The following is a 23,673-nucleotide window of genomic DNA, read 5'->3' on the forward strand; positions in this document are numbered from 1 at the left end:
AGTCAAATCTTACCCATAAATCATGCTGTTGCCAATCCTTTAGACTCTAAAATCTAAAGGTTTATTCATAAAAAGAAAGAAATAGAGATGAGAGTTAGGATGGGTTAAATGGAATCAAATACATACAACAATCGCAAAGTTCTTATTTCAGCCTTGATGGGATTACTGGTGATTTAAACCAATCAAATCTCCGGAGTGAAAACATCCCAGTTTGGATAGGTCATTCAGTCCTTTGTTCAGAGCATCAGTTTCAAGTATAGATCCTCCAGCGATCAGAAGCAGGATTGAAAATAAAATGAAGGGGTTTCTAGGGCCTTTTATATCCTCTGCCATATGGAAGGACCCCTTTTTTCATACTGTGGAAAGTCATTGCAGCAAGATGGAGTTTAGAGTCACATGGGCCCGTCACATGTGCATGCATGACTCAGTTTGCGGGAGGCAGCCATTGCTCACAGGGTACCTTTATCGTTCCCAGGAAGGCTCCTTGGATGTGGATTGGAGTTTCCCAAGGTCCACTGTCAGTTAAGTGTTTCTTGCTTGGGCACTTCCTCAGAATAGTCCTGTCTCAAAATGCTTGGCTGATGCTACTTAGAACCAAACACACTGAGAAACAAGTACATAGCCAATATTCATAACTTCAAATACAAAAATTATGCACACATACAGACAGCATGATCATAACCAGCAAATTACAACCTTTCCATAGACACCTCATTTTGATCTCCTTTGGTGCAACTATAGGACCTTGGTTGCAACAATGATCTATATGGTCACAGTTCATGTCAATAATGTCACACCTCAATGACTGGTGGGTCTCACAGGAAACCAGGAAGGGGGTTGGGGTGGCTGCTGTGCCCGTCGCTGCACAAACGCAGAGTCTGGGACAATCTCCCTCCCTCCCCCTGAGCCCTACTGAAACTAATAAATCAATCAGTTTGTGTCTTTTATAAGGAGCAGGATCTGCAAATTAGAGTGAGAGTTTCCTGTTTAAATCTGTCCCTTTCTCTGCCCAGGCTGCACCGAGAGACTCTCAGCCCCTTGGGTCTGTGCAATTACCAGGTGTGGGTACCCCTAGCCTGCTTTGAATGTCATAGGCCAGAAGTCCTAAAGAGCTAAACTCTGCTAAATCATATAGTGAAAATGGACAGTCGGTACCTGAAAGAATCTCCAGTCTAGGATTATAACCCTGCAGGTATTTGTACGCATGTGTTAGTGTGATTGAGAGAGAACTCCCATTGCTTTGAATGGGTCTAATTAAAAAAAAATCAGCTGCACAGAAGTGTTACGTCACTCTTCTTCTTCTTCTTAGTATTAGTGTTAATATTATTTTCATCACCCACTGTATATAGGGAATAATACAGATAAAAATGTCAACAAAACTAAATGAAAGTCTCAATGGGAGCACTGGATAAAATAATAAAAAATAACAGTAATACATAGACCTTAGAAGCTGAGCCCTGTCCCTGTGTTGATGCATTCTGATACAGGGGAGTTTTTAAAGGATCTTAACTTAAGCAATGTAACTTCTCAAATCCCATGGGAATTGGAAACCTCACAACTTTGAGTTCCTTTGAAAATCCCAGGCACACTCTCTAATGGGTGGAGGTCCTGTTGTTTCTCAGGCGAGATACAGTGCGCTCAGAGGCACAGCTCAGCAACATTTCGGTGTGGGCAATCTCTTACAAAGATTGCTGTGTAAAATCCCACAGCCGTCTGGGGTTGGGCTATTCCAAACAGTTTAAGGGACATAGTAGGTCGGGGGATGATTTTCAAGGATGCAAGTTAATTCGTGATTTCATCTAGACCCTAGAACAATTTCTTAGGTCTTGATTCAGGAAAGCACTTAGGCATTTGCGTATCCCGATCTCTGTGCAGGACTCCACTTCCAGTTCTACAATTCGTAATGCCATGGATTTAACTTCACACTTAATTCTCGGTAATGCCAGTAGCTATTCAAGAGCTGAAAGAATGTTTGTCTCATATCACTAAAACACATAGAAATCCCTAAATATTTACCTGCTGATATGAACACAAACATGCTCTTTAATACTAATGCCTTAAATGATTTAATGTAACAGCATTTAATTGTAGTTCACTGCTGCCCTCTGCGGCGTGTTGCTAAAGTTTTATCATTTCAGCTCGGTTTTTGTTCCGTGTTTAATAGCTTTAATCTGCTCACTCTGTGCCTAGCCCAGTGATACCGGGCGGTGTCCTCGGGCTTCAGGCCGGTCATTTGCAGATACAGCAGGTTGTTGGGGTTGTCCCTGGAGATGGTGAAGTGTCCCTTGAAGGGCTGGGTGTAGTTGATGGTAGTTGAAGTTGGGTGTATTTCCCCGATCCACTCCGGTCCCTTCCCAGGGGCCTGGCGGACCCAGATCATCCAGTAGCTGCTGAGGTCGAACCCGGTGGGTTTGCAGCAGAGGCGGAGAGAGTCTCATTGAAAATCAATGTCAATTGGCTACCTTAACTCATGTTTGTCCCGTTGAAAATCTCCCCTTTTAAGCTCTCAGTGCCTCAGTTCCTCACCTGGGATATGGGAATAATGCTTCCCTACCTTGAAATTCACTAATGATGGTGAAACTCTCAGATACTGCACGGTTTATAGGGTGCATTTGCCCTGTTTCTCAGCACTTTGTCCTGAATTTCGTGTTCTCAGTTGTGACAAACAAGGCAGGTTACAGTCCGATCCCCAGTTAGTGTAAATCCGGAGTAACTCGAGTCAAGCGGAAGCAGCTGCGCTGACTTTACACCAGCGGAGGATTTGGCCCCAGGAGCTATTCGCTCCATCCGTTGGGTCTGATGCCAACCCCAATGCGCTTGTCCCCGTTACACTGACAGACGCTGTCCTGTGAGTCTGACATCGAGACGGGCCCCGGGGGAGGCAACGTGCCAGATCTAAGAGGGGAGAGCGACTCAGAACAGGACTCACTCCGGATTGGGGTTCACAGATGAAGCGAGGGATCTCTGCACCCAGCGGGGCTCTGGGCAGGAAGAGGAGACACGTTGCCCGGGAACGGAAGGGTTAAAACTGCCGGGAGGTTTGTGTTACATTCACCCGGGTGCCGGGTCTCCTGTCCCAGCCCGGAGCGGTGTGTGTGTCACTGCTGCCCCCGCGCGGCTGCCGGGAGAAGCGCGATTCCGCAGCCTGGGTTTTTGTATGATCACAAACCGGTTTCGTGTCACTGTGTCTCGCACAGTAATAGCGGGCGGTGTCCTCGGGCTTCAGGCCGGTCATTTGCAGATACAGCTCACTCTTGGGATTGTCCCGGGAGATGGTGAATCGGCCTTTCACTGAATCAGGGTAGTATGTACCACTCCCATCGGATTCGGAGCTTATAGCAGCGACCCATTCAAGTCCCTTCCCGGGAGCCTGTCGGACCCAGCTCATGTAGGCGCTGCTGAAGGTGAACCCGGAGGCTTTGCAGGAGAGGCGGAGAGAGTCTCCGGGCTTTTTCACATCCCCTCCGGACTCCACCAGCTGCACCTGGGACCGGACACCTGGGAATAAAGACAGACCATTAATATCGGTATAAAAACAGCGGTAACACAATATTCTTCTAACTCTGCCAGTTATTCAGAGGAGGAAAATACCTTCCAAAGCTGCTAGAGCGAAAATTGCAAGTAGCAAAAATCCCATTTTCCCGGGTGCTGGAGAGGAAAGTTCTCAGGGACTGGCTGGTCACTGCACAGACCCAGGGGCTGCGGATTGTGTCTCCGGGTGCAGCCTGGGCAGAGAGAGGCTCAGATTTAAACAGGAAACTGTCTCCCTCATTTGCATGTCCCCGCTTTATAAGAGACACACACTCCTGCTGCCAGGGATCTGAGTGACTCACCGCAGGGCTCCGGGTGCAGGAGTCAGACTGTCCCGGCCTGTGTGTCTGTGCAGCGCCGGGCACAGGGCGCTGGGATCCTCCTGACACTTTGGGACCCCTGGGAGGAATGAACAGCTCCCTGCAGTGATTCTATTTCCTCACCCAGGAACTGAGGGACTGGCTATTGTGAGGTGATATTGGGGATTCAGGGGGAACTCAGCTCTGGAGCCACGTTCCAGGGGCACAAGGGCCATACAACATCCGGTCATGGGGGTCAGTGTCTGGGGAGGAGTCATGTCCCAGGGATCCATTGGGCTAAACCACCCGCTGGAGAGGGAAGATTCCCCATGGTGCGGCGGGGGGGGGGGGGATTGGGGACGGAAGCCCCTTTCCCTTCCCGGCAGTGACCGGCTCCATTGAAATGATCCGTGACACTAGGAACGTGATCGGAGCAAGCCTGGCTCGTGCTTTGGGCCGGGTCTGGGGCCCGCCTGTGGGTGCTGGTGGGAGAAGCTGGGGGGAGGGGGAGTCTGAGGGCAGAGTTAAGGTTTCGCAGTGGAGCCTCCCTGGGATTAGTGGGCCGAGAGCGGCGTGTCTGGGAGTTTTTCTTTAGGGGGGAGTCGAGGGAGGGATCAAGCTACAGTGAATGAAGATTTTTTCTGTGCGGCTGATATTTATATTCGTGTTTCTATTCCTGTTCCCAGTCACCCGCCAGTTCCCATTTACACTCGGGTTGAAAACTCGGTGGGACTGAGAGAGGTTTTATGGTCTGTGTTTGTACCGTGCCGAGGACTCTGGGAGCCTAGACTGTAATTAGGAACATAAGAAGGGCCAGACTGGGTCAGACCAAAGGTCCATCCAGCCCAGTGTCCTGTCTCCTGGCAGTGGCCAGTGCCAGGTGCCCCAGAGGGAGTGAACAGAACAGGCACTAGGACAGGGGTGGGCAAACTACAGCCCGTGGGCTAGATCCAGCCACACAGTAGCGGATTTACCATGGAGCCACTGCTATAAATGTAAGGTGTCTTGCACCTGGCACCTCCCTGTGCATCCAGATCCCCCACTGAGCTGCCTGCACCCAGACTGCCCCCCACAGAACCCTCTTACCCCCCACAGAACCCTCTTACCCCCCCATCTGGATACCCCCACACTAAGTCCCTCTGTGCTGGGACCCTGCTGCTGGGCTGAGCCTCCCTGCCCATATCTGAGGTGCCTGGCACAAAAGGGGCAGGCCCCCAGGGTGTTTCTGGGGCAGGCCTGGCCCTTGTGCTGGGTCAGGGTCAGGTTCAGCCTCACTGCCAAGTCCCTGTCCCGGGGGGCGGGGGAGGCTGCAGGGATCTCCCACCTCAGTGGCCTGAGCTCCCCACTGCCGTGGTGAAGCTTCCACATTTATTTATTGTAAAAAAAATAAAATTGCAGAATTTTAAAATATTATGCACAGAAATTGATGCAGAATTCCCTCAGAAATATGGGGTGCTGCACAGCTCTGATGGTGGGACTGTGAAGGGGGTGCTGGACAGTAGGGGATCTGCGGGTGGGGGAGCTGGGCAGGGGTATGTTGTGCAGGGTGCTGTGTAGTTGTGGTGGGATGTCAGGGGAGAGGTCTCGAGGCAGGGGGTGCTGGGCATAGGGATCTGTGGGGGGGTCTCTGGGTGAGGGGGCACTGGCATAAGGGCCGGGCACTGGGCCCGGGGGCAGTGTGGAAGGGGCATGCTGGCAGCTCAGGGCTGGGTGGGCCAGTGTGCATCTAGCAGTCTGGGGTTTGTAAACAGTGCCCTTGTGCTGGGCTGAGTGGGGCCACTCCCACTGCCCTGTGCCTCATTGCCCCCAACCGGCCCCTCACTCTGCGGCCCAACCCCCGTCACATGCCCTATTTCCGCAATGGGGGCCCACAAATATGCTTGGCACTGGGCCCACAAAAAGTAAATCCGGCCCTGCAGCCACCAACTGTTTTAATCCGGCCCATTAGCTCCCGCTGGGGAGCAGGGCCTGGGGCTTGCCCCACTCTGGTGCTCCAACTGGGGAGCAGGGTCGGGGGCTGGTTCCTATGTGTAGCGGGGCAGCCCCAGCCTTTATTCCCCTCCCACCCTCCGATCCCCTCGATCCCAGTCCGGAGCACCCTCCTCCACCCCAAACCCCTCATCCCCAGCCCTACCCCAGAGCCTGCACTCCCAGCCAGAGCCTGAACCCCTTCCTGCACCCCAATCCCCTGTCCTGATCCCCTTCCTGCCCTCAAAACCCCTCGGTTCCAGCCCGGTGCACCCTCCTCCACCCCAAACCCCTCATCCCCAGCCCTACCCCAGAGCCCGCACTCCCAGCCAGAGCCTGAACCCCTTCCTGCAACCCAATCCCCTGTCCTGATCCCCTTCCTGCCCTCAAAACCCCTCGGTTCCAGCCCGGTGCACCCTCCTCCACCCCAAACTCCTCATCCCCAGCCCTACCCCAGAGCCTGCACTCCCAGCCAGAGCCCTCACCCGCCACCACCTGGCACCCCACTCCCCTGCCCCTCACCCCCTCCCACACCCTGAATTCCTAATTTCTGGCCCCACTTTAGAGCCCTCAGCCCCTCCCACACCCCAACCCCAATTTTGTGAGCATTCATGGCCCAACATACATTTTCCATACCCCAATGTAGCCCTCGGGCCAAAAAGTTTGCCCACCCCTGTGCTAAGACCACAAGCAGCACCAAATCTATCACCGCTGAGCATCATCATCAAGATCATTTACTTAGTTAATTATTAATAAGCAATGAAGTGTAGACAGAAGCTTTCTCCTGGTTGTGTTTAAAGAAGTTGTGTGACATGAACACTACGTGTTTCAAAACCATCCCCAGGATGTAATATCAAGGGATAACAACAAAAACAACAAAATATTTCCATTCCCACTGACTTTCACACAAGTATCAGCGTTCACGCTGACACACAGATCTCCATTCCCATTACCACTCGTGTTCCCTTTCATATCCCCTGTCATAAACAGATAGTTAAGGGTTAATATATCTTTTACCTGTAAAGGGTTAACAAGCTCAGTGAACCTGGCTGACACCTGACCAAAGGACCAATCAGGGGACAAGATACTTTCAAATCTCAGTGGAGGGAAGACTTTGTGTCTGTTTTTGTGTTGTTGTGTGTTCTCTCTTGGGATTAAGAGAAGCCAGACGTACATCCAGGCTCTCCAATCTTCCTGAAACAGTCTCTTCTGTTCAATATAGTGAGTATTAGTTAAAAAGGCGGATTAGTCTTTTGTTTGTTTTCTTTATTTGCAAATGCGTATTTTGCTGGAAGGATATTTTACCTCTGGTTGCTGTAACTTATATTTTGGCCAGGGGGAAGGGAGTCCCTCTAGTTTTTATATAAGCTGAACCCTGTAAACATTTTTCCATCCTGATTTTACAGAGATAAATTTTACTTTTTCTTTCTTTAACTAAAAGCTTTTCTTTTTAAGAACCTTATTGATTTTTCCCTTGGTTGAGACCCCAGGGGATTAGTCTGATTCACCAAGGAGGAGAGGGAAGGTGAATCCCTCTTTGTTTTAGACTCAAGGAGTTTGAATCAGTGTGGTCTCTCCAGACGACCAAGGGAGGGAAAGTCTGGGAGGGGGAAAAGGAGGGGGGAATGGTTAACATATAAGAACATAAGAACATAAGAAAGGCCGTACCGGGTCAGACCAAAGGTCCATCTAGCCCAGTATCTGTCTACCGACAGTGGCCAATGCCAGGTGCCCCTGAGGGAGTGAACCTAACAGGCAATGATCAAGTGATCTCTCTCCTGCCATCCATTTCCATCCTCTGACAAACAGAGGCTAGGGACACCATTCTTACCCATCCTGGCTAATAGCCATTTATGGACTTAGCCACCATGAATTTATCCAGTCCCCTTTTAAACATTGTTATAGTCCTAGCCTTCACAACCTCCTCAGGTAAGGAGTTCCACAAGTTGACTGTGCGCTGCGTGAAGAAGAACTTCCTTTTATTTGTTTTAAACCTGCTGCCTATTAATTTCATTTGGTGACCCCTAGTTCTTGTATTATGGGAATAAGTAAATAACTTTTCCTTATCCACTTTCTCAACATCACTCATGATTTTATATACCTCTATCATGTCCCCCCTTAGTCTCCTCTTTTCCAAACTGAAGAGTCCTAGCCTCTTTAATCTTTCCTCATATGGGACCCTCTCTAAACCCCTAATCATTTTAGTTGCTCTTTTCTGAACCTTTTCTAGTGCTAGAATATCTTTTTTGAGGTGAGGAGACCACATCTGTACACAGTATTCGAGATGTGGGCGTACCATGGATTTATATAAGGGCAATAATATATTCTCAGTCTTATTCTCTATTCCCTTTTTAATGATTCCTAACATCCTGTTTGCTTTTTTGACCGCCTCTGCACACTGCGTGGACATCTTCAGAGAACTATCCACGATAACTCCAAGATCTTTTTCCTGACTCGTTGTAGCTAAATTAGCCCCCATCATGTTGTATGTATAGTTGGGGTTATTTTTTCCAATGTGCATTACTTTACATTTATCCACATTACATTTCATTTGCCATTTTGTTGCCCAATCACTTAGTTTTGTGAGATCTTTTTGAAGTTCTTCACAATCTGCTTTGGTCTTAACTATCTTGAGTAGTTTAGTGTCATCTGCAAACTTTGCCACCTCACTGTTTACCCCTTTCTCCAGATCATTTATGAATAAATTGAATAGGATTGGTCCTAGGACTGACCCTTGTGGAACACCACTAGTTACCCCTCTCCATTCTGAGAATTTACCATTAATTCCTACCCTTTGTTCCCTGTCCTTTAACCAGTTCTCAATCCATGAAAGGACCTTTCCTTTTATCCCATGACAGCTTAATTTACGTAAGAGCCTTTGGTGAGGGACCTTGTCAAAGGCTTTCTGGAAATCTAAGTACACTATGTCCACCGGATCCCCCTTGTCCACATGTTTGTTGACCCCTTCAAAGAACTCTAATAGATTAGTAAGACACGATTTCCCTTTACAGAAACCATGTTGACTATTGCTCAAGAGTTTATGTTTTTCTATGTGTCTGACAATTTTATTCTTTACTATTGTTTCAACTAATTTGCCCGGTACCGACGTTAGACTTACCGGTCTGTAATTGCCAGGATCACCCCTAGAGCCCTTTTTAAATATTGGCGTTACATTAGCTAACTTCCAGTCATTGGGTACCGAAGCCGATTTAAAGGACAGGTTACAAACCTTGGTTAATAGTTCCGCAACTTCACATTTGAGTTCTTTCAGAACTCTTGGGTGAATGCCATCTGGTCCCGGTGACTTGTTAATGTTGAGTTTATCAATTAATTCCAAAACCTCCTCTAGTGACACTTCAATCTGTGACAGTTCCTCAGATTTGTCACCTACAAAAGCCAGCTCAGGTCTGGGAATCTCCCTAACATCCTCAGCCGTGAAGACTGAAGCAAAGAATCCATTTAGTTTCTCCGCAATGACTTTATCATCTTTAAGCGCTCCTTTTGTATTTTCATCGTCAAGGGGCCCCACTGGTTGTTTAGCAGGCTTCCTGCTTCTGATGTACTTAAAAAACATTTTGTTATTACCTTTGGAGTTTATGGCTAGCCGTTCTTCAAACTCCTCTTTGGCTTTTCTTATTACACTCTTGCACTTAAGTTGGCAGTGTTTGTGCTCCTTTCTATTTGCCTCACTGGGATTTGACTTCCACTTTTTAAAGGAAGTCTTTTTATCTCTCACTGCTTCTTTTACATGGTTGTTAAGCCACGGTGGCTCTTTTTTAGTTCTTTTACTGTTTTTCTTAATTTGGGGTATACATTGAAGTTGGGCCTCTATTATGGTGTCTTTAAAAAGGGCCCACGCAACTTGCAGGGATTTCACTTTAGTCACTGTACCTTTTAACTTTTGTCTAACTAACCCCCTCATTTTTGTATAGTTCCCCCTTTTGAAATTAAAGGCCACAGTGTTGGGCAGTTGAGATGTTCTTCCCACCACAGGGATGTTGAATGCTATTGTATTATGGTCACTATTTCCAAGCGGTCCTGCTATAGTTACCTCTTGGACCAGCTCCTGCGCTCCACTCAGGATTAAATCTAGAGTCGCCTCTCCCCTTGTGGGTTCCCGTACCAGCTGCTCCATGAAGCAGTCATTTAAAGTATCGAGAAATTTTATCTCGGCATTTCGTCCTGAAGTGAAATGTTCCCAGTCAATATGGGGATAATTGAAATCCCCCACTATTATTGGGTTCTTAATTTTGATAGCCTCTCTAATTTCCCTTAGCATTTCATCATCACTATTACTGTCCTGGTCAGGTGGTCGATAATAGATCCCTACTGTTATATTTTTACTAGAGCATGAAATTTCTATCCAGAGAGACTCTATGGAACCTGTGGATTCGCTTAAGATTTTTACTTCATTTGAATCTACACTTTCTTTAACATATAGTGCCACTCCTCCCCCTGCATGGCCTGTTCTGTCCTTCTGATATATTTTGTACCCCGGAATGATTGTGTCCCATTGATTGGTCTCAGTCCACCAGGTTTCTGTGATGCCTATTATATCAATATCCTCCTTTATCACAAGGCACTCTAGTTCACCCATCTTATTATTTAGACTTCTGGCATTTGTGTACAAGCACTTTAAAAACTTGTCCCTGTTTATTAGCCTGCCTTTTTCTGATGTGCCAGATTCTTTTTTATGTGACTGTTTGTCATCTGATCCGGCCCTTACATTATACTTCTCATTCCTCTGCTCCTGACTATAACCTGGAGATTCTCTATCATCAGACTCTCCCCTAAGAGAAGTCTGTGTCCGATCCACACGCACCTCTGCAGCAGTCGGCTTTCCCCCATCTCCTAGTTTAAAAACTGCTCTACAACCTTTTTAATGTTTAGTGCCAGCAGTCTGGTTCCACTTTGGTTTAGGTGGAGCCCATCTCTCCTGTATAGGCTCCTCCCATCCCAGAAGTTTCCCCAGTTCCTAATGAATGTGAACCCCTCCTCTCTACACCATCGTCTCATCCACGCATTGAGACTCTGAAGCTCTGCCTGCCTACCTGGCCCTGCGCGTGGAACTGGGAGCATTTCTGAAAATGCCACCATAGAGGTCCTGGATTTCAGTCTCTTCCCTAGCAGCCTAAATTTGGCTTCCAGGACATCTCTCCTACCCTTCCCTATGTCCTTGGTACCTACATGTACCACGACCACCGGCTCCTCCCCAGCACTACACATAAGTCTATCTAGATGCCTCGAGAGATCCGCAACCTTCGCACCAGGCAGGCAAGTCACCATACGGTTCTCCCGGTCATCACAAACCCAGCTATCTACATTTCTAATAATCGAATCTCCCATTACTAACACCTGCCTTTTCCTAGAAACTGGAGTTCCCTCCCCCGGAGAGGTAACCTCAGTGCGAGAGGCAACCCCAGCACCATCTGGAAGGAGGGTCCCAACTACGGGAAGGTTTCCCTCTGCTCCCATCGACTGCTCTACTTCCCTGGGCCCTTCTTCCTCCTCAACAGCACAGGAGCTGTCTAAGCGGAGGTGGGACAATTCTACAGTGTCCCGGAAAGCCTCATCAACATACCTCTCTGCCTCTCTCAGCTCCTCCAGTTCCGCCACCCTGCCCTCCAAAGTCCGTACATGGTTTCTGAGGGCCAGGAGCTCCTTGCACTGAATGCACACATACGCCACCCGCCCACAGGGCAGGTAATCATACATGCGACAGTCAGTGCAATAAACTGGATAGCCCCCACCCTGCTGCTGGGCTTCTGCCTGCATTGTCTCCTAGTTAGTGAAAGGGTGGTTTACGGAAAGTAGTTTTGGAATGTGGTTCGGTTTATAGGTTTTAGGGGGGGGCACGGGGAAGGGGTTAGGGCTGGCGAGGGGCTCCCACCCCCTTCCCACTCCCCTGCCAAACTCCCTTGCGAAACTCCCTGTTAGCAGCCCCTGTTCGCAAAGCTCCCTGGTCGCTTGTGCGCGGCTTTATAAAGCCCTGGCCTGGCCTGAGTGAATGCCCCGCCCACTGATTAAGGCTCAGCCAATTACCAGAGGCTTCGAGCTTTCAAACCTTGTTTGTTTCAAACCTTCAAACCTGGTTAATTTCTCCTTGTGTTAAGATCCAAGGAGTTTGGATCTGTGTTCCCCAGGGAAAGTTTTGGGGGAACAGGAAGTGTGCCAGACACTGGAATTTCTGGCTGGTGGCAGCGCTATCAGATCTAAGCTAGGATTTAAGCTTAGAAGGGTACAGGCAGGTCCCCACTTTTGGACGCTAAAGTTCAAAGTGGGGAACAAACCTATGACATCCCCACACTCATTCACACACACTGGAGAGAGAGAGGGAGAGAGGCGGGCATTAGACACTAAGGGTAGGTCTATACTTACCGCACGGGTCGACGCAGAGAGTTCGACTTCTCGGAGTTCGAACTATCGTGTCTAATCAAGACGCGATAGTTCGAACTCCCCACGTGCTCCGGTCGACTCCGGAACTCCACCACCGCGAACGGCGGGGGCGGAGTCGACCTTGGAGCCATGGACTTTGTAGCTGAAGTCACGTACCTTAGTTTGACACCCCCCTTAGTGTAGACCAGGCCTAAGAAACTCCCTACTATTTATGTCCCACAGGAGCAGAAGGTCACAGAGTTTGGTGGCTTCCCAACAAGACCAGGAGACATTACGGTAGAGGAGTGGGTCAAGGCTGTGAAGGCAGCTCTGCGTTTGCTAAGAGTAACTGAAGAAGACTGTGTGGACTTCACAGAGGAACACCTGAAGGGCCAGGCCAAGGCCACAGTAAAGTTCATGGCAACGGCACACAAGAAAGATGTGGAAAAGGTATTTGAACTCCTCCTAAAAGTGTATGGAGACAAGGTACCTATTGGAACCCAACTAAAGGAGTTCTTTGAGAGAAAGCAGGAGCCTGGTGAAACTGTCCGGGCATACGCATATGACCTCCAGGAGAGAATGAGCAAAGTGGAGCGGTGAGACCCTCAATGAGTTCCAGACCCAGGTACGGTTCTGAAAGAGCAATTGGTGCTGGGTCTCCAGGATGATTCCCTCCACCGTGAAATGAAAAGGACCTTGAAGGAAGAGCCCAGTAAGAAGTTCCATGAACTCATGCAGGCTGCTATTATGTGGTCAGAAGAAGAGGAAGTTCCTGTGGCAGAGACGGCCAAGCCCAACCCCTGTACACAAAGTGGGGACCTAGTGAATGCACCTGCTAAAGGAAAAGGCCCTGCCCCAAACACAGTTAACACTGGAAAGATTAAGTGAAGTTGTCCAAGAACTGGCAGTCCAACAGGAGGAGATGCTGAAAGTGATGACTGAGGTGATGAAAGGAAAAACCTCCACAAAAATGACAAAGTATCCAAGGGCACTGGGATCCTGAAGATCCCCACTGAAGGACGAGCTGGGAAAGTACATTTGTTACACTTGTGAAAGGCCAGGGTATACTAGCCGAGAATGTCCACTGAGAAGGAGAACAGAGTCCCAGGCACTCAAAACCAGTGGGGCACCAGAAGCGAGTGGCCCATCTTCAGTAGAAGGCCAAGCAGTGGCAGAAGGATTCCTAGGCCTGTCCTTGGTGGAAAACCCCTCTGCATACAGTGTTGAGAGGAACGTGGGCAGTGCCAGCATATCTAGTAACTTCTGTAAGTGAGCATTTAGAGACTGTCTAACTGCTGAAGTATGTATAGCAGGGGTGAAGACCGGATGTTTGTTAGATACTGGCTCAGCAGTCAGCACCAATACTGAGTCGCATTTTCAAAATTATTTGGAAGACAAGGAGCTGACCATGCACAGCCCACAGTTTGTACGTCTAACAGCAGTTAATGGACTGGCAATCCCAGTGGTGAGATGCCACAAAGCAGAAATGGACTACATGGGTGGGACTCTGCCAGGGAAATGCATCTTCATCCTGAAAGACAAAGCCTCTGAAGGGAGCCATATTGGTGAAGGAGTCCCAGGGATTGTAGGGATGAACATCATTAGTGAGCGGAAGGAGCCACTGTTGCCAGTAGAAGGAGCCAGGAGGATGAACAATCATGGGCACGCTAAGAAGAATTCTGTGCTTAGTAGAGTGGAGAGACAAAACCTTTCACTGGGCCTTGCAGGGCAGATTGGAAATGTTAAAGTGGGCAGAAAACAGAAGACTGTTATTCCTCCTTGGAGAAGGAAGGTCACTGATGAACACTGCTGGGTACCAGGAAACACCAATAGATATCGAGCTCTTGTAGAGCCTACAGCTGGGATAAACCTACCTAATGGGCTCCAGCCAGCCAATGTACCAACTAATGCCATCAAAAGAAGAGTACCAGTGAGTCTTCTAAACCCAAGTTTGAGGGCTGTGGAGTTGCATCCTCAAAACAGAACTGCAGAGGTACACAGGCCTGAGGGTTTGGTTCCTCAGGTGAAGGTAACATTTGAGGAGAATAGAAATGAGCTGCACATGACAAAGAAGGAGACAGGAGGACAAGTTACCTTTCCTCAAGAAAGATGTGTTGGGAGACTGTCAGTTCCAGTTCAAGCGGCACGCCAGAGGCTGATGCCTGCACAGGTGGCTAACTTAAGGATGTTACCAGAGAAGCATCAAGAAGTCTTTTCTAAGGATGAGGTGACCAGTTTGGATGACTAGGTTAAAAGTCACCATGACAGACTGAAGATAGCTTGTGAAGTTGCTCTCAATACAACTATAGACACAGCCCAAAACAGGAAAAGGACTTATGATGGCAAGTCTAGTGGGGCTTTCCTCAGACCTGGTGACCGTGTACTAGTACATAACCATAGATACGGGGGGCGTAATAAAATACAAAACAAGTGGGAGTCAAATCCCCACACCGAAGCCACTCACATCTCCTCCAGACTCCACCAACCCCTGGGACTAGGCACTTGGGAATAAAGAAAGTTATGGCGAGTATCTTGGGCAATAGCACAAGAATCCCCCGCCTGCCCAACAAATGGAAAGGGAGAAAATACATTGCAGAGCTTCTGCAATGAGAACAAGATGTAACCAAAGCCTCATGGTCCCTGGTATTGGCAGGGAAAGTTCTCAGGGGGGTTAGCTGGGAACTGGGAGCTGCGGATTGTCTCTCTGGGTACAGCCTGGGAAGAGAGAGGGACAGATTTAAACAGAAAACTCTGACCATAATTTGCATATCCCCTTCTTATAAGAGACACTCTGTATTTCCTAGGCTGGAGAGGTTGAGAGAGAAGGGCTGGGATCACCATTCTCACAGCAGAGCTCCTAGCACGATTGCATTTGAGATTCTGAGCTGAATTTATGTAGGTCAAATTCACATCTTCTGTATCCCCTTCCCTGACTCCCAAACCAAGTCCTAACCCTAGTGATAAATTTGAACACTGACCTGAACACTTATTGTGATGTTATCTGATTAGAATATGGCCATATGGATCATTGTTGCAACCACTGTTATATATTTGCAGCAAATATTGTACAAAGGGTGTTGAGTGAGGTTCCTATGAGAAGATTATGATTTACTGATTATAATTATGCTGTCTGTATGCATGTAGCATTTTTGTATGTGAAGTTATAAGTATTGGAATATCCACCTGCTTTATGGGGATTGTCTGCCCTATTCTTTGCAGTTGACCCTAATGGAGTGACCACAGCTATCCCCCACTGGGACACAGGTCACAGCCAGATATGACATGTAAGATATGTGCAAAAATGTTATAATTTGGCAGAAATGACAATCTTCTTTATAAGTTTGTATTATCTTTTTATTATGAGTTATAGCTATGTATGTATGTCTGTATTTCAAACTTGTGCTGTGCTTCTGGGTGACACCTCAGACAGTTTGGCATCATCACTGCCTAGCCTGCTTGAAGGCCCATTAAGGACCATCAGCTACACAACTGACCCACTGAGAGAAGGCAGATACACCTTATGACTCAGCAAGGCAGGCAGGGACATGCCCATGTACAGAACTCTAAGGGCTTGTGTCAGGATTCCCTCCCCACTCTGAACTCTGTGGTACAGATGTGGGAACCCACATGAAGGGCCCCCTAAGCTTATTTCTACCAGCTTGGGTTAAAACTTTCCCAAGGCACAAATCCTTTCCTTGTTCTTGGACGGTATTGCTGCCACCACCAAGTGATTTAGACAAAAAATCAGGAAATGGACCACTTGGAGTCCCTATTTCCCCAAAATATTCTCCCAAGCCCCTTCACCCCCTTTCCTGGGGAGACTTGAGAATAATATACTAACAATTTGGTTACAATGTGAGCACAAACCAACCCCCCTGGTTTTTAGGACACTAAAAATCAATCAGGTTCTTAAAATAAGAACTTTATTATAAAGAAAAAAGTATAAGAATCACACCTGTAAAATCAGGAAGGAAGGTAACTTTACAGGATAATAAAAGATTTAAAACATAGAGGACTCCCCACTGGACTCAACTTTGCAGTTACAAAAAACAGGACTAAAACTACCTCTTAACATAGGGAAAATTCACAAGCTAAAACAAAAGATAATCTAATGCATTTCCTTGCTTTACTTACAATTTTTGTAATTTTAGATGCTCATTTCAGATATGTTTTAGGAGATGTTTTTTCCTGTCCTTCTCTCTCTCTATGTACAAAGAAGGAACAAACAAAGAGAGCAAAACAACCCCCCTCCCCCACCCACACCCACACCCACACACACACACACACATGCACACACACACACACACAAAAGTATCTTCTTTCCCAATTGGTCCTTCTGGTCAGGTGCCAGCTAGGTTAATTGAACTGATTAACCCCTTACAGGTAAGGCAATTCAGTACAGCTACTCAGAAGGGATTTTATGTTACCCTTAGATGTATGTTTTTGACACACACCCCAAATCACAGATGGTGCTGGACAGCCTGTTCCACACCGGGTGTGATTTCTTCCTGGAGGTCTAGGAGCATTAATAAGACACATGAATCCGCAGAAATACTATTGATTATATAAAAATGCCCATGGACAGAACTCTAAGGATTTGTCTACACTGGCACTTTACAGCGCTGCAACTTTCTTACTCAGGAGTGTGAAAAAACATCCCCCTGAGCGCAGCCAGTTTCAGCGCTGTCAAGCGCCTGGGAGCCTGATGGGCCCAGTTCATATTATATTCAGCTTCCCTCCTAGCGATGGTGGTTTTTCTAGAGCACTGGGAGAGCTCTCGTCAACTTCAGCTACGTGAATAACGTAGCTGGAGTTGTGTACCATAGGTTGACTTATCGCGGTAGTGTAGACATTGCCGCAGCAGCAGACAGGTTGTGCTGTTACTGCAGGGGGAGGTTTTTGTCTGAGCTCAAATTCACTTCCCCTCACTGTGTATCCCACGCAGTAATACAGGGCGGTGTCCTCTGCTTTCAGCCTGGTCATTTGCAGGTAGAAATTGGAGCTGTCCTTAGAGGCTGTGAATCGGCCCTGGATGGAGGAGGCGTAGCCATTGCAGGTGGAGGGACTATGGTAGCTGACCAGCCACTCCAGCCCCTTCCCGGCTCCTGTCTGACCCAGTCCATCCAGGCGCTGCTCAGAGCGAACCCGCTGGTGGCACGTTGCAGCGTATGGGACTCTCCGGCCTTCTTCAGCGCTGGCCCCGACTGGGTCAGAACCACCTGCGAGCGGGCCCCTGGGGGAGCGGGGGCAGAAAAGGGGAGATTGTAAATAAAGCTCAGTCACGCCATGAAGCCGGTCATTAGCCCCGTGTTCAAGGAGCGAATGAAAATACCCAGGGAACAGTGGGAGAACAAAGCCGCATTAGATACTTTTACATCAGTCGGTGTGAGACAACAGAATGAAGAAGTGTCACAAATCACACTGATGTCAGTAGCAATACTACCATATACCCTGCCACTCCAGTGACTAAATAGGGAATTAAATACCTTCTACAGCTGCTACGAAGAAAACAAAATGGAGCCAAAGTGTCATTTTCCCTGTTGTTTTGGGGTAAAGTTTTCAAGCCATTGTCTGGTCACTGCACAGACCCAGGGGGCTGCGGATTGTCTCTCCGGGTGCAGCCTGGGCAGAAGCAGAGACAGATTTAAACAGGAACCTGTCTCCCTATTTGCATATCCCGCCCCTTATAAGAAACACAAACTCCTTCCCTGAGTGATGTGAATTACTTGCAATAGGGCTCAGGGAAAGAGAGTCAGACTGTGTCTTGCCGTGTGTTTGTGCAGCGCCTGGCACAGTGCCGTGAGATCCTGGTTCTAGATGAGCATAAGAGAGAAAGTAACAACTCCCTTGAATATGTAATGAACGCAGCTGTGCTGGAATGGGCCATTCAGCTTGTATTAGTTCTCTCCAAATATTGTGATACTGAATTTGCATCGCCTCCTCTTTATAAGACACATCTTGGCCCTCAGCCAGCTCAGCCCCCCGGAGGTGGGTGCAGTGGGAAAGGGTTATCTGGGTAAGAAGAGTAAGAACTCCACTCACAGAATAATGGCGGAACTGGTCTCTACAATTTTTAGAGACAAAATTCCTCATTGATTGTTCACCTTCCACTCATTTCTGCCTGCTTGTCCCTCTGCTCTTGTGAGATCCTTAGGCCGGTGTGATCTAGTGGGGGGACATTAGCCTGGTACTTGAGAAACCGGGGGGTTATTCCTGTCTCTACTAGTAGTATGATGGGTGACCTTGGACAAGAGCCTTACACGCTCGGTGCCTCACTTTGTATGTCTATAAAATGTGGGGAGAAAGATTTTGAACCTCCTTTGTCAGTGCTTTGAGATCTACGGGTGGAAAACCACTATAGAGTAGCCAGGTGTTGTTATTACTACTCATGTCTGAAACCTTCTCCTTCTTTCTTTATGAAACTCCTTCTAGCAATGCTGGGCTAGATGACAGAATTATTACTTGTTATTATTACTATATTTTTGCCCTCTCTGCCCAGCACATCTCCCCGCCAGGCGCCTAGGGGATTTCGGTGCCTACAGGGTGTCGGCTTTGAGGATCTCGGTGGCATGTCCGATTTGGGCACATAAGGCGGCAGGTAGGTGCTGAATTCACCTTGTGGACCGAGCCTTGAACACACATCGAAAGCCCCTGGCAGGTCGCTGTCCAGCGCTCCTAGGATCCGTCCGGAATTCAAACCTGTCTGCCCGGGCTGAAGTTTTCTTGAGCTCCCAAGCGGGGAATGAAGTGTCCGTATCTCTAGGGCAGCTTGGAAACCGTCCGCCTGGCTGTTAGACGGGGGGTTAAATAACACGTTTTCATTCATTTTAATGTCGGTTCTCTCAGCCTGGGATATTGGGAGGCGGAAGGGGGAGAGGAAAGGCGGGGAGGGGCGGAGTGAGGGGCACAGAGTGTGTTGGGGGAAAGGGAAAGTTGCGGGCTGGTCTCTGCTAACAGGGCGGTTGGTCTGTGTCTGTATCTGTGTGTGAGAGTCACAGACAGGCAGCTCAGGGGGAAGTGATTAATTTCTCGCTTTCTCCGCTGCGAGCTGTGGAACTGCAGCGCCCCCCAGCGGAGAGTTTGTGCTTAGCCAGGGAGGGCAGGTTTCTGTCTGAGCTCAGCCCGGCTTCCCCGCGCTGTGTCTCTCGCACAGTGATACCGGGCGGTGTCCTCGGGCTTCAGGCCGGTCAGCTGCAGATACAGCAGGTTGTTGGGGTTGTCTCTGGAGATGGTGAATCGGCCTTTCACTGAGTCTGCGTAAAATTGTTGGCTCCCATCAGTGTAAATGTATGAGACCCACTCCAGCCCCTTCCCGGGAGCCTGCCGGACCCAGCTCATGGCGTAGCTGCTGATGGTGAACCCGGAGGCTTTGCAGGAGAGGCGGAGAGAGTCTCCGGGCTTTTTCACATCCCCTCCGGACTCCACCAGCTGCACCTGGGACCGGACACCTGGGAATAGAAAGATATTATACAGCGCATTGATATTCAGAGCAATGATAGACTGATCCCCTGCCCGCCAATGGATGAGAGGCGAGAAAATACCTTCCAAAGCCACTGCAAGGAACAGTACATGGAGCCAGAGCCTCATTGTCCCGCGTGCTGGAGGGGAAAGTTCTCAGGGGACTGGCTGGTCACTGCACAGAGCCAGGGGGCTGAGGATCGTCTCTCCGGGTGCAGCCTGGGCAGAGCTAGAGACAGATTTAAACAGGAAACTGTCACCCTGATTTGAATATCCTGCTCCTTATATGACACAAACTTCTTCCCTGGGTGATTTCATAGAAACTCATAGACTCAGAGAATATCTGGGTTGGAAGGGACCTCAAGAGGTCATCTAGTCCAACCCTCATTTCTTGCCCTCCTTTGTTCTCAAGGCTGTGGACCGGAGCTGTCTTCCCGGGTCTCTGCTGGGTGGGGGGATTGTCTGAGCTCAGATCGGCTTCCCCTCACGGTGTCTCTATGCGCCAGCGAGAAACAGGTGCGATTCACACTGGCGGTGTCCTGGGGCTTTAGTCTGTTCATTTGCAGGTAGAAGTTGGCGCTGTCCGTGGAGGCTGTGAAGCGCCCCTGGATGGAGGGGGAGTAGAAATTCGTGACTGAAGATTGGCGATAGTGAACCAGCCACTCCAGGCCCTTTCCCGGCTGCTGCCTGACCCAATCCATCCACCGGTCGTTAGGGACAAACCCACTCACAGCGCGTGTCAGCTGGGTGGATTCCCCGGGCTGCTTCCCTTCGGGACCCGACTGGGTCAGAACAACCTGCGGACGGAGCCCTGCAGAGGGGGGATGAGGGAGGAGAGGAAACAGGGAAGTGGGAAGGAATCAGCCAAGTTAAATACCTTCTCCATCAATTAACAAGAGGCAACTAAATCAATAGCATCGTGTTTACAGATAACTACATTAATGCCAATAATATAATGCCTCGGAATCCGAGAGAAGGGGGAGTTATGTGTCAGTGTGTGTAGCGCTTCGACCCAAATCCCACTGAAACCCAAGGGGATTTTTGTTAGTGGCCGGGATCGACATCGGATCAGGTCCCATGTGTTTGTGTGGAGTCCTGCACAATGGGAACCTGGTCCTGAAATGCTCCGGAAAGGGGCTGGCAGAGCAGGAGGAGAGGAAGGAGGGAGGGGGGATTGTAGCATAAAAGAGAGAAAGGAAGAAAGGAAGCTGCAGTCCCTGGTAATGACAGTCAAGGGCTTCTAGGCCACCTATCAATCACCATCATCTTCATCCTCCTCCTCCTCCTCATCATCATCTTTGGAGCATTCTCAAACTTTACCGGCAAATATTTTATATAATCGTTCTGGATAGTTCCTCATCTCTGGCAAGGGGACCGCAGCATTTTCCCCTCTCACAGAGGTGTTGTGAAAGCAACTACATTAAACATTGTGAGGCGCTAATGTATTACCTCAATTTGGGCCATACTAGCACCTGCGATAAAACCGGAGTCCTGAATCACTGCTATTCAGTTATGACAATGAATAATAATAAATCAATAATAATAATTTATCCTTTGTGTTGTGGTTGGGCCTGGGAGTCGTCTTTCGGATCCCATTAGTCGAAGCCCTGGGCCATCTCAGGACAAACAGATGTTCCCACTCCCAAAGATTTGTTTGTTGGATACAATTGATGTTGCATCAGTCCCAGCACGCGGGGCACGTGGAGGTGCTGGGTATGTTTGTTGGGATGGGGTGGGTGGAGAAGGGACCTCCCGGTGTGTAAGTGGCAGGGGGACGGGGTGGGAAAGCGCCTCCCAAACATGCCTTCTTGTATGAACGTGAACATCTAAGTTGGGTAAATTCCGGAACAGGGAAGTGGAGGTGACGGCAGGGATTGGGAGATTCCCCTGTTTTCTCTCTTTTCTCCTCTGCAGATTTTGGTGTTTGATCCTCGGTTCCCCGCCAGCAGCGACCTGACTCTGAAAGCGACAGGGCAGGTTTTTGTCTGATCTCAGCCCGGCTTCCCAGAGTATCTCACCACTAATGTCACCGTTACCCCGGTCTCAGTGAGTCCCCGATGCACATTTCAGTGGGAAGCGCAGGGAAGCGGAGCGTGTAAAATCCCTTGGTGGAAGGGGCTGGGAGGGTGGATGCAAGCGGAGAAACGCGGGTGGCTCCTGAGATCCCCTGTCGGCAATGCCCCGCCTGTCTGTCTCATCCCCTCCAGCACTAACTGAATGTCCATGTCGGCTGATTAGAAATCCGCTTCCCCTTTTTGTGCCAGTCCCGCTTTGCTCTGTGTCACTGTGTCTCTGGCGCAGTAATAGGTGCCGGTGTCTGCAGCTGTCAGCGAGCCGAGCTGGAGATAAACTTCGTTTTTAGAGGTGTCCCTGGTGATGGTGACACGAGGCTTGAGAGCCGAGTTATACTCTGTGGTCCCTCCCCGTGCAGTGCTCCGGATAAAGCCCATCCACTCCAGCCCTTTCCCGGGGGGCTGCCGGTTCCAGCTCCAGTAGTGATCACTGACAGAGACTCCAGAGACTTTACAGGTGATGCTGAGGGTCGCTCCCGGCTTCACCACCCCCGGGCCGGACTGGACCAGCTGCACCTGGCACAGGACACCTGGGGAGAGGGAAACGAAGCAAGGAAAGAATTAGCCACCGAAAGAATCTGTGGACCTGGTGATACTTTTCTCGCTCTCAATAAACACTCACAGGAGGGGGCAGAGAACAGGGAAAGGAAAAGCCACAGAGATTTCATTCTCGTGTTCATGCAGTGAGGGAATCTCCCCAGCGGGCAGGACCGGGCAGTTCTGTGTCTGGGGAGAGACTGAGGCTCCTAGAACCAGGGGTTGGTATTTAAAGAGGACACCCCCCCACCCCCGGGGCAGGGATTTGCATGCGGGTTCCCCGGTGGGTATAAGAGCTGGCAGGGGGTGAGCGCTCAGTACACGGAGATGTCCCCTCGGGACAGGGGTCCCCTTTACACCCTAGAGAGACTGGGCGGTCAGCCCAGCGTGGCTGTACATTAGCCTTTGGTGGTTCGCCTGTGGCCCCAGGAGACAGGATCGGTTCCTACATCACCGCACTCGCTCCCTGTTGCCGTTTTGTGAATCCACCTAGGGGCTCTGCAAATTCCCACTCGTGTCAGTGGGTGGTGGGTACCCAAATCCCCTAGGCGGGTTGGATAATCTCAGCCTTACTGAGTCAGGGCCTCAGTTCCTCCTCTGTAAAATGGGGCTAATGACACTTCCCTGCTTCACGCGTAAGGGTAAAATCCAGGACTGGGTGTGAGTCGCTCGCACGCTCCGGTGACAAGGGGCAGAGAAGAGCAGAGACCGGGTGGAGGCTGGGCATCCAACTGCCAGTGAAATCCAGTGAGATTCTGGCTTCGAAATGCTGCAGGTTTCTTGATAAACCCCCAGCCTGACTCCATCTACAGCGTGTTGTACACCAGCGTCGGGGGCAGGTCAATGTGGAATTTGCACATATGGTTGCGGGTTTGGAACGGGAGTTAAGGGAATTAGAATCCCCAGACCCACTGGATTTGGGTGCCTGTTGAGTTGTTCACGTCATTTCCCCTGGGTGGGAAAAAGAACTTGGAAATAAATCCAATGGTTTGAAACAGGCAGATGTTCACACTAAACACAGGAGAAGCCAGCGCAGGGAAGCAAGAGGATTCAATAAATGGAGGAGGGATTTTGGTAAAGGAGGTGGGTCCTGGGAGCAGGGCTGGCTCCAGACCCCAGCGTGCCAAGCGCGCATGTGGGGCGGCATTTTGCCGGGAGAGCAGCAGGCGGGTCCGGCGGACCTTCCGCAGTTATGCCTGTGGAGGGTGCGCTCGTCCTGCGGCTCCAGTGGACCTCCCGCAGTCATGCCTGTGGAAGCTCCACCGGAGCCACGGGACCAGCGAACCCTCCGCAGCTGCGGGAGGTCCAATGGAGCCGCAGGACGTGTGGACCCTCCGCAGTCATGCCTGAGGGAGGTCCGCTGGTCCCGCGGCTCCGGTGCACCTCCCGCAGGCATGACTGCTTGGGGCGGCCAAATTCCTAGAGCCACCCCT

At 49.6% G+C, this 23,673-nt stretch overlaps 2 gene segments (V, D, J or C); both read right to left on the minus strand.

Moving 5' to 3' along the window:
- Positions 1-3,187: 3,187 nt before the first annotated feature.
- LOC123348497 lies at positions 3,188-3,637 on the minus strand (the record flags this gene model as incomplete). The annotated part of the segment is given in 2 exon segments: positions 3,188-3,498; positions 3,592-3,637. Coding segments are annotated over 2 exon segments (357 nt in total), but the record flags the coding sequence as incomplete, so codon positions are not given.
- Positions 3,638-20,038: 16,401 nt separating this feature from the next.
- LOC123347654 lies at positions 20,039-22,429 on the minus strand. The segment is given in 3 exon segments: positions 20,039-20,236; positions 21,917-22,233; positions 22,326-22,429. Coding segments are annotated over 3 exon segments (573 nt in total).
- Positions 22,430-23,673: the final 1,244 nt, after the last annotated feature.

Source organism: Mauremys mutica, chromosome 13, assembly GCF_020497125.1.
Source record: "Mauremys mutica isolate MM-2020 ecotype Southern chromosome 13, ASM2049712v1, whole genome shotgun sequence".
Taxonomy (NCBI): Eukaryota; Metazoa; Chordata; order Testudines; family Geoemydidae; genus Mauremys; species Mauremys mutica.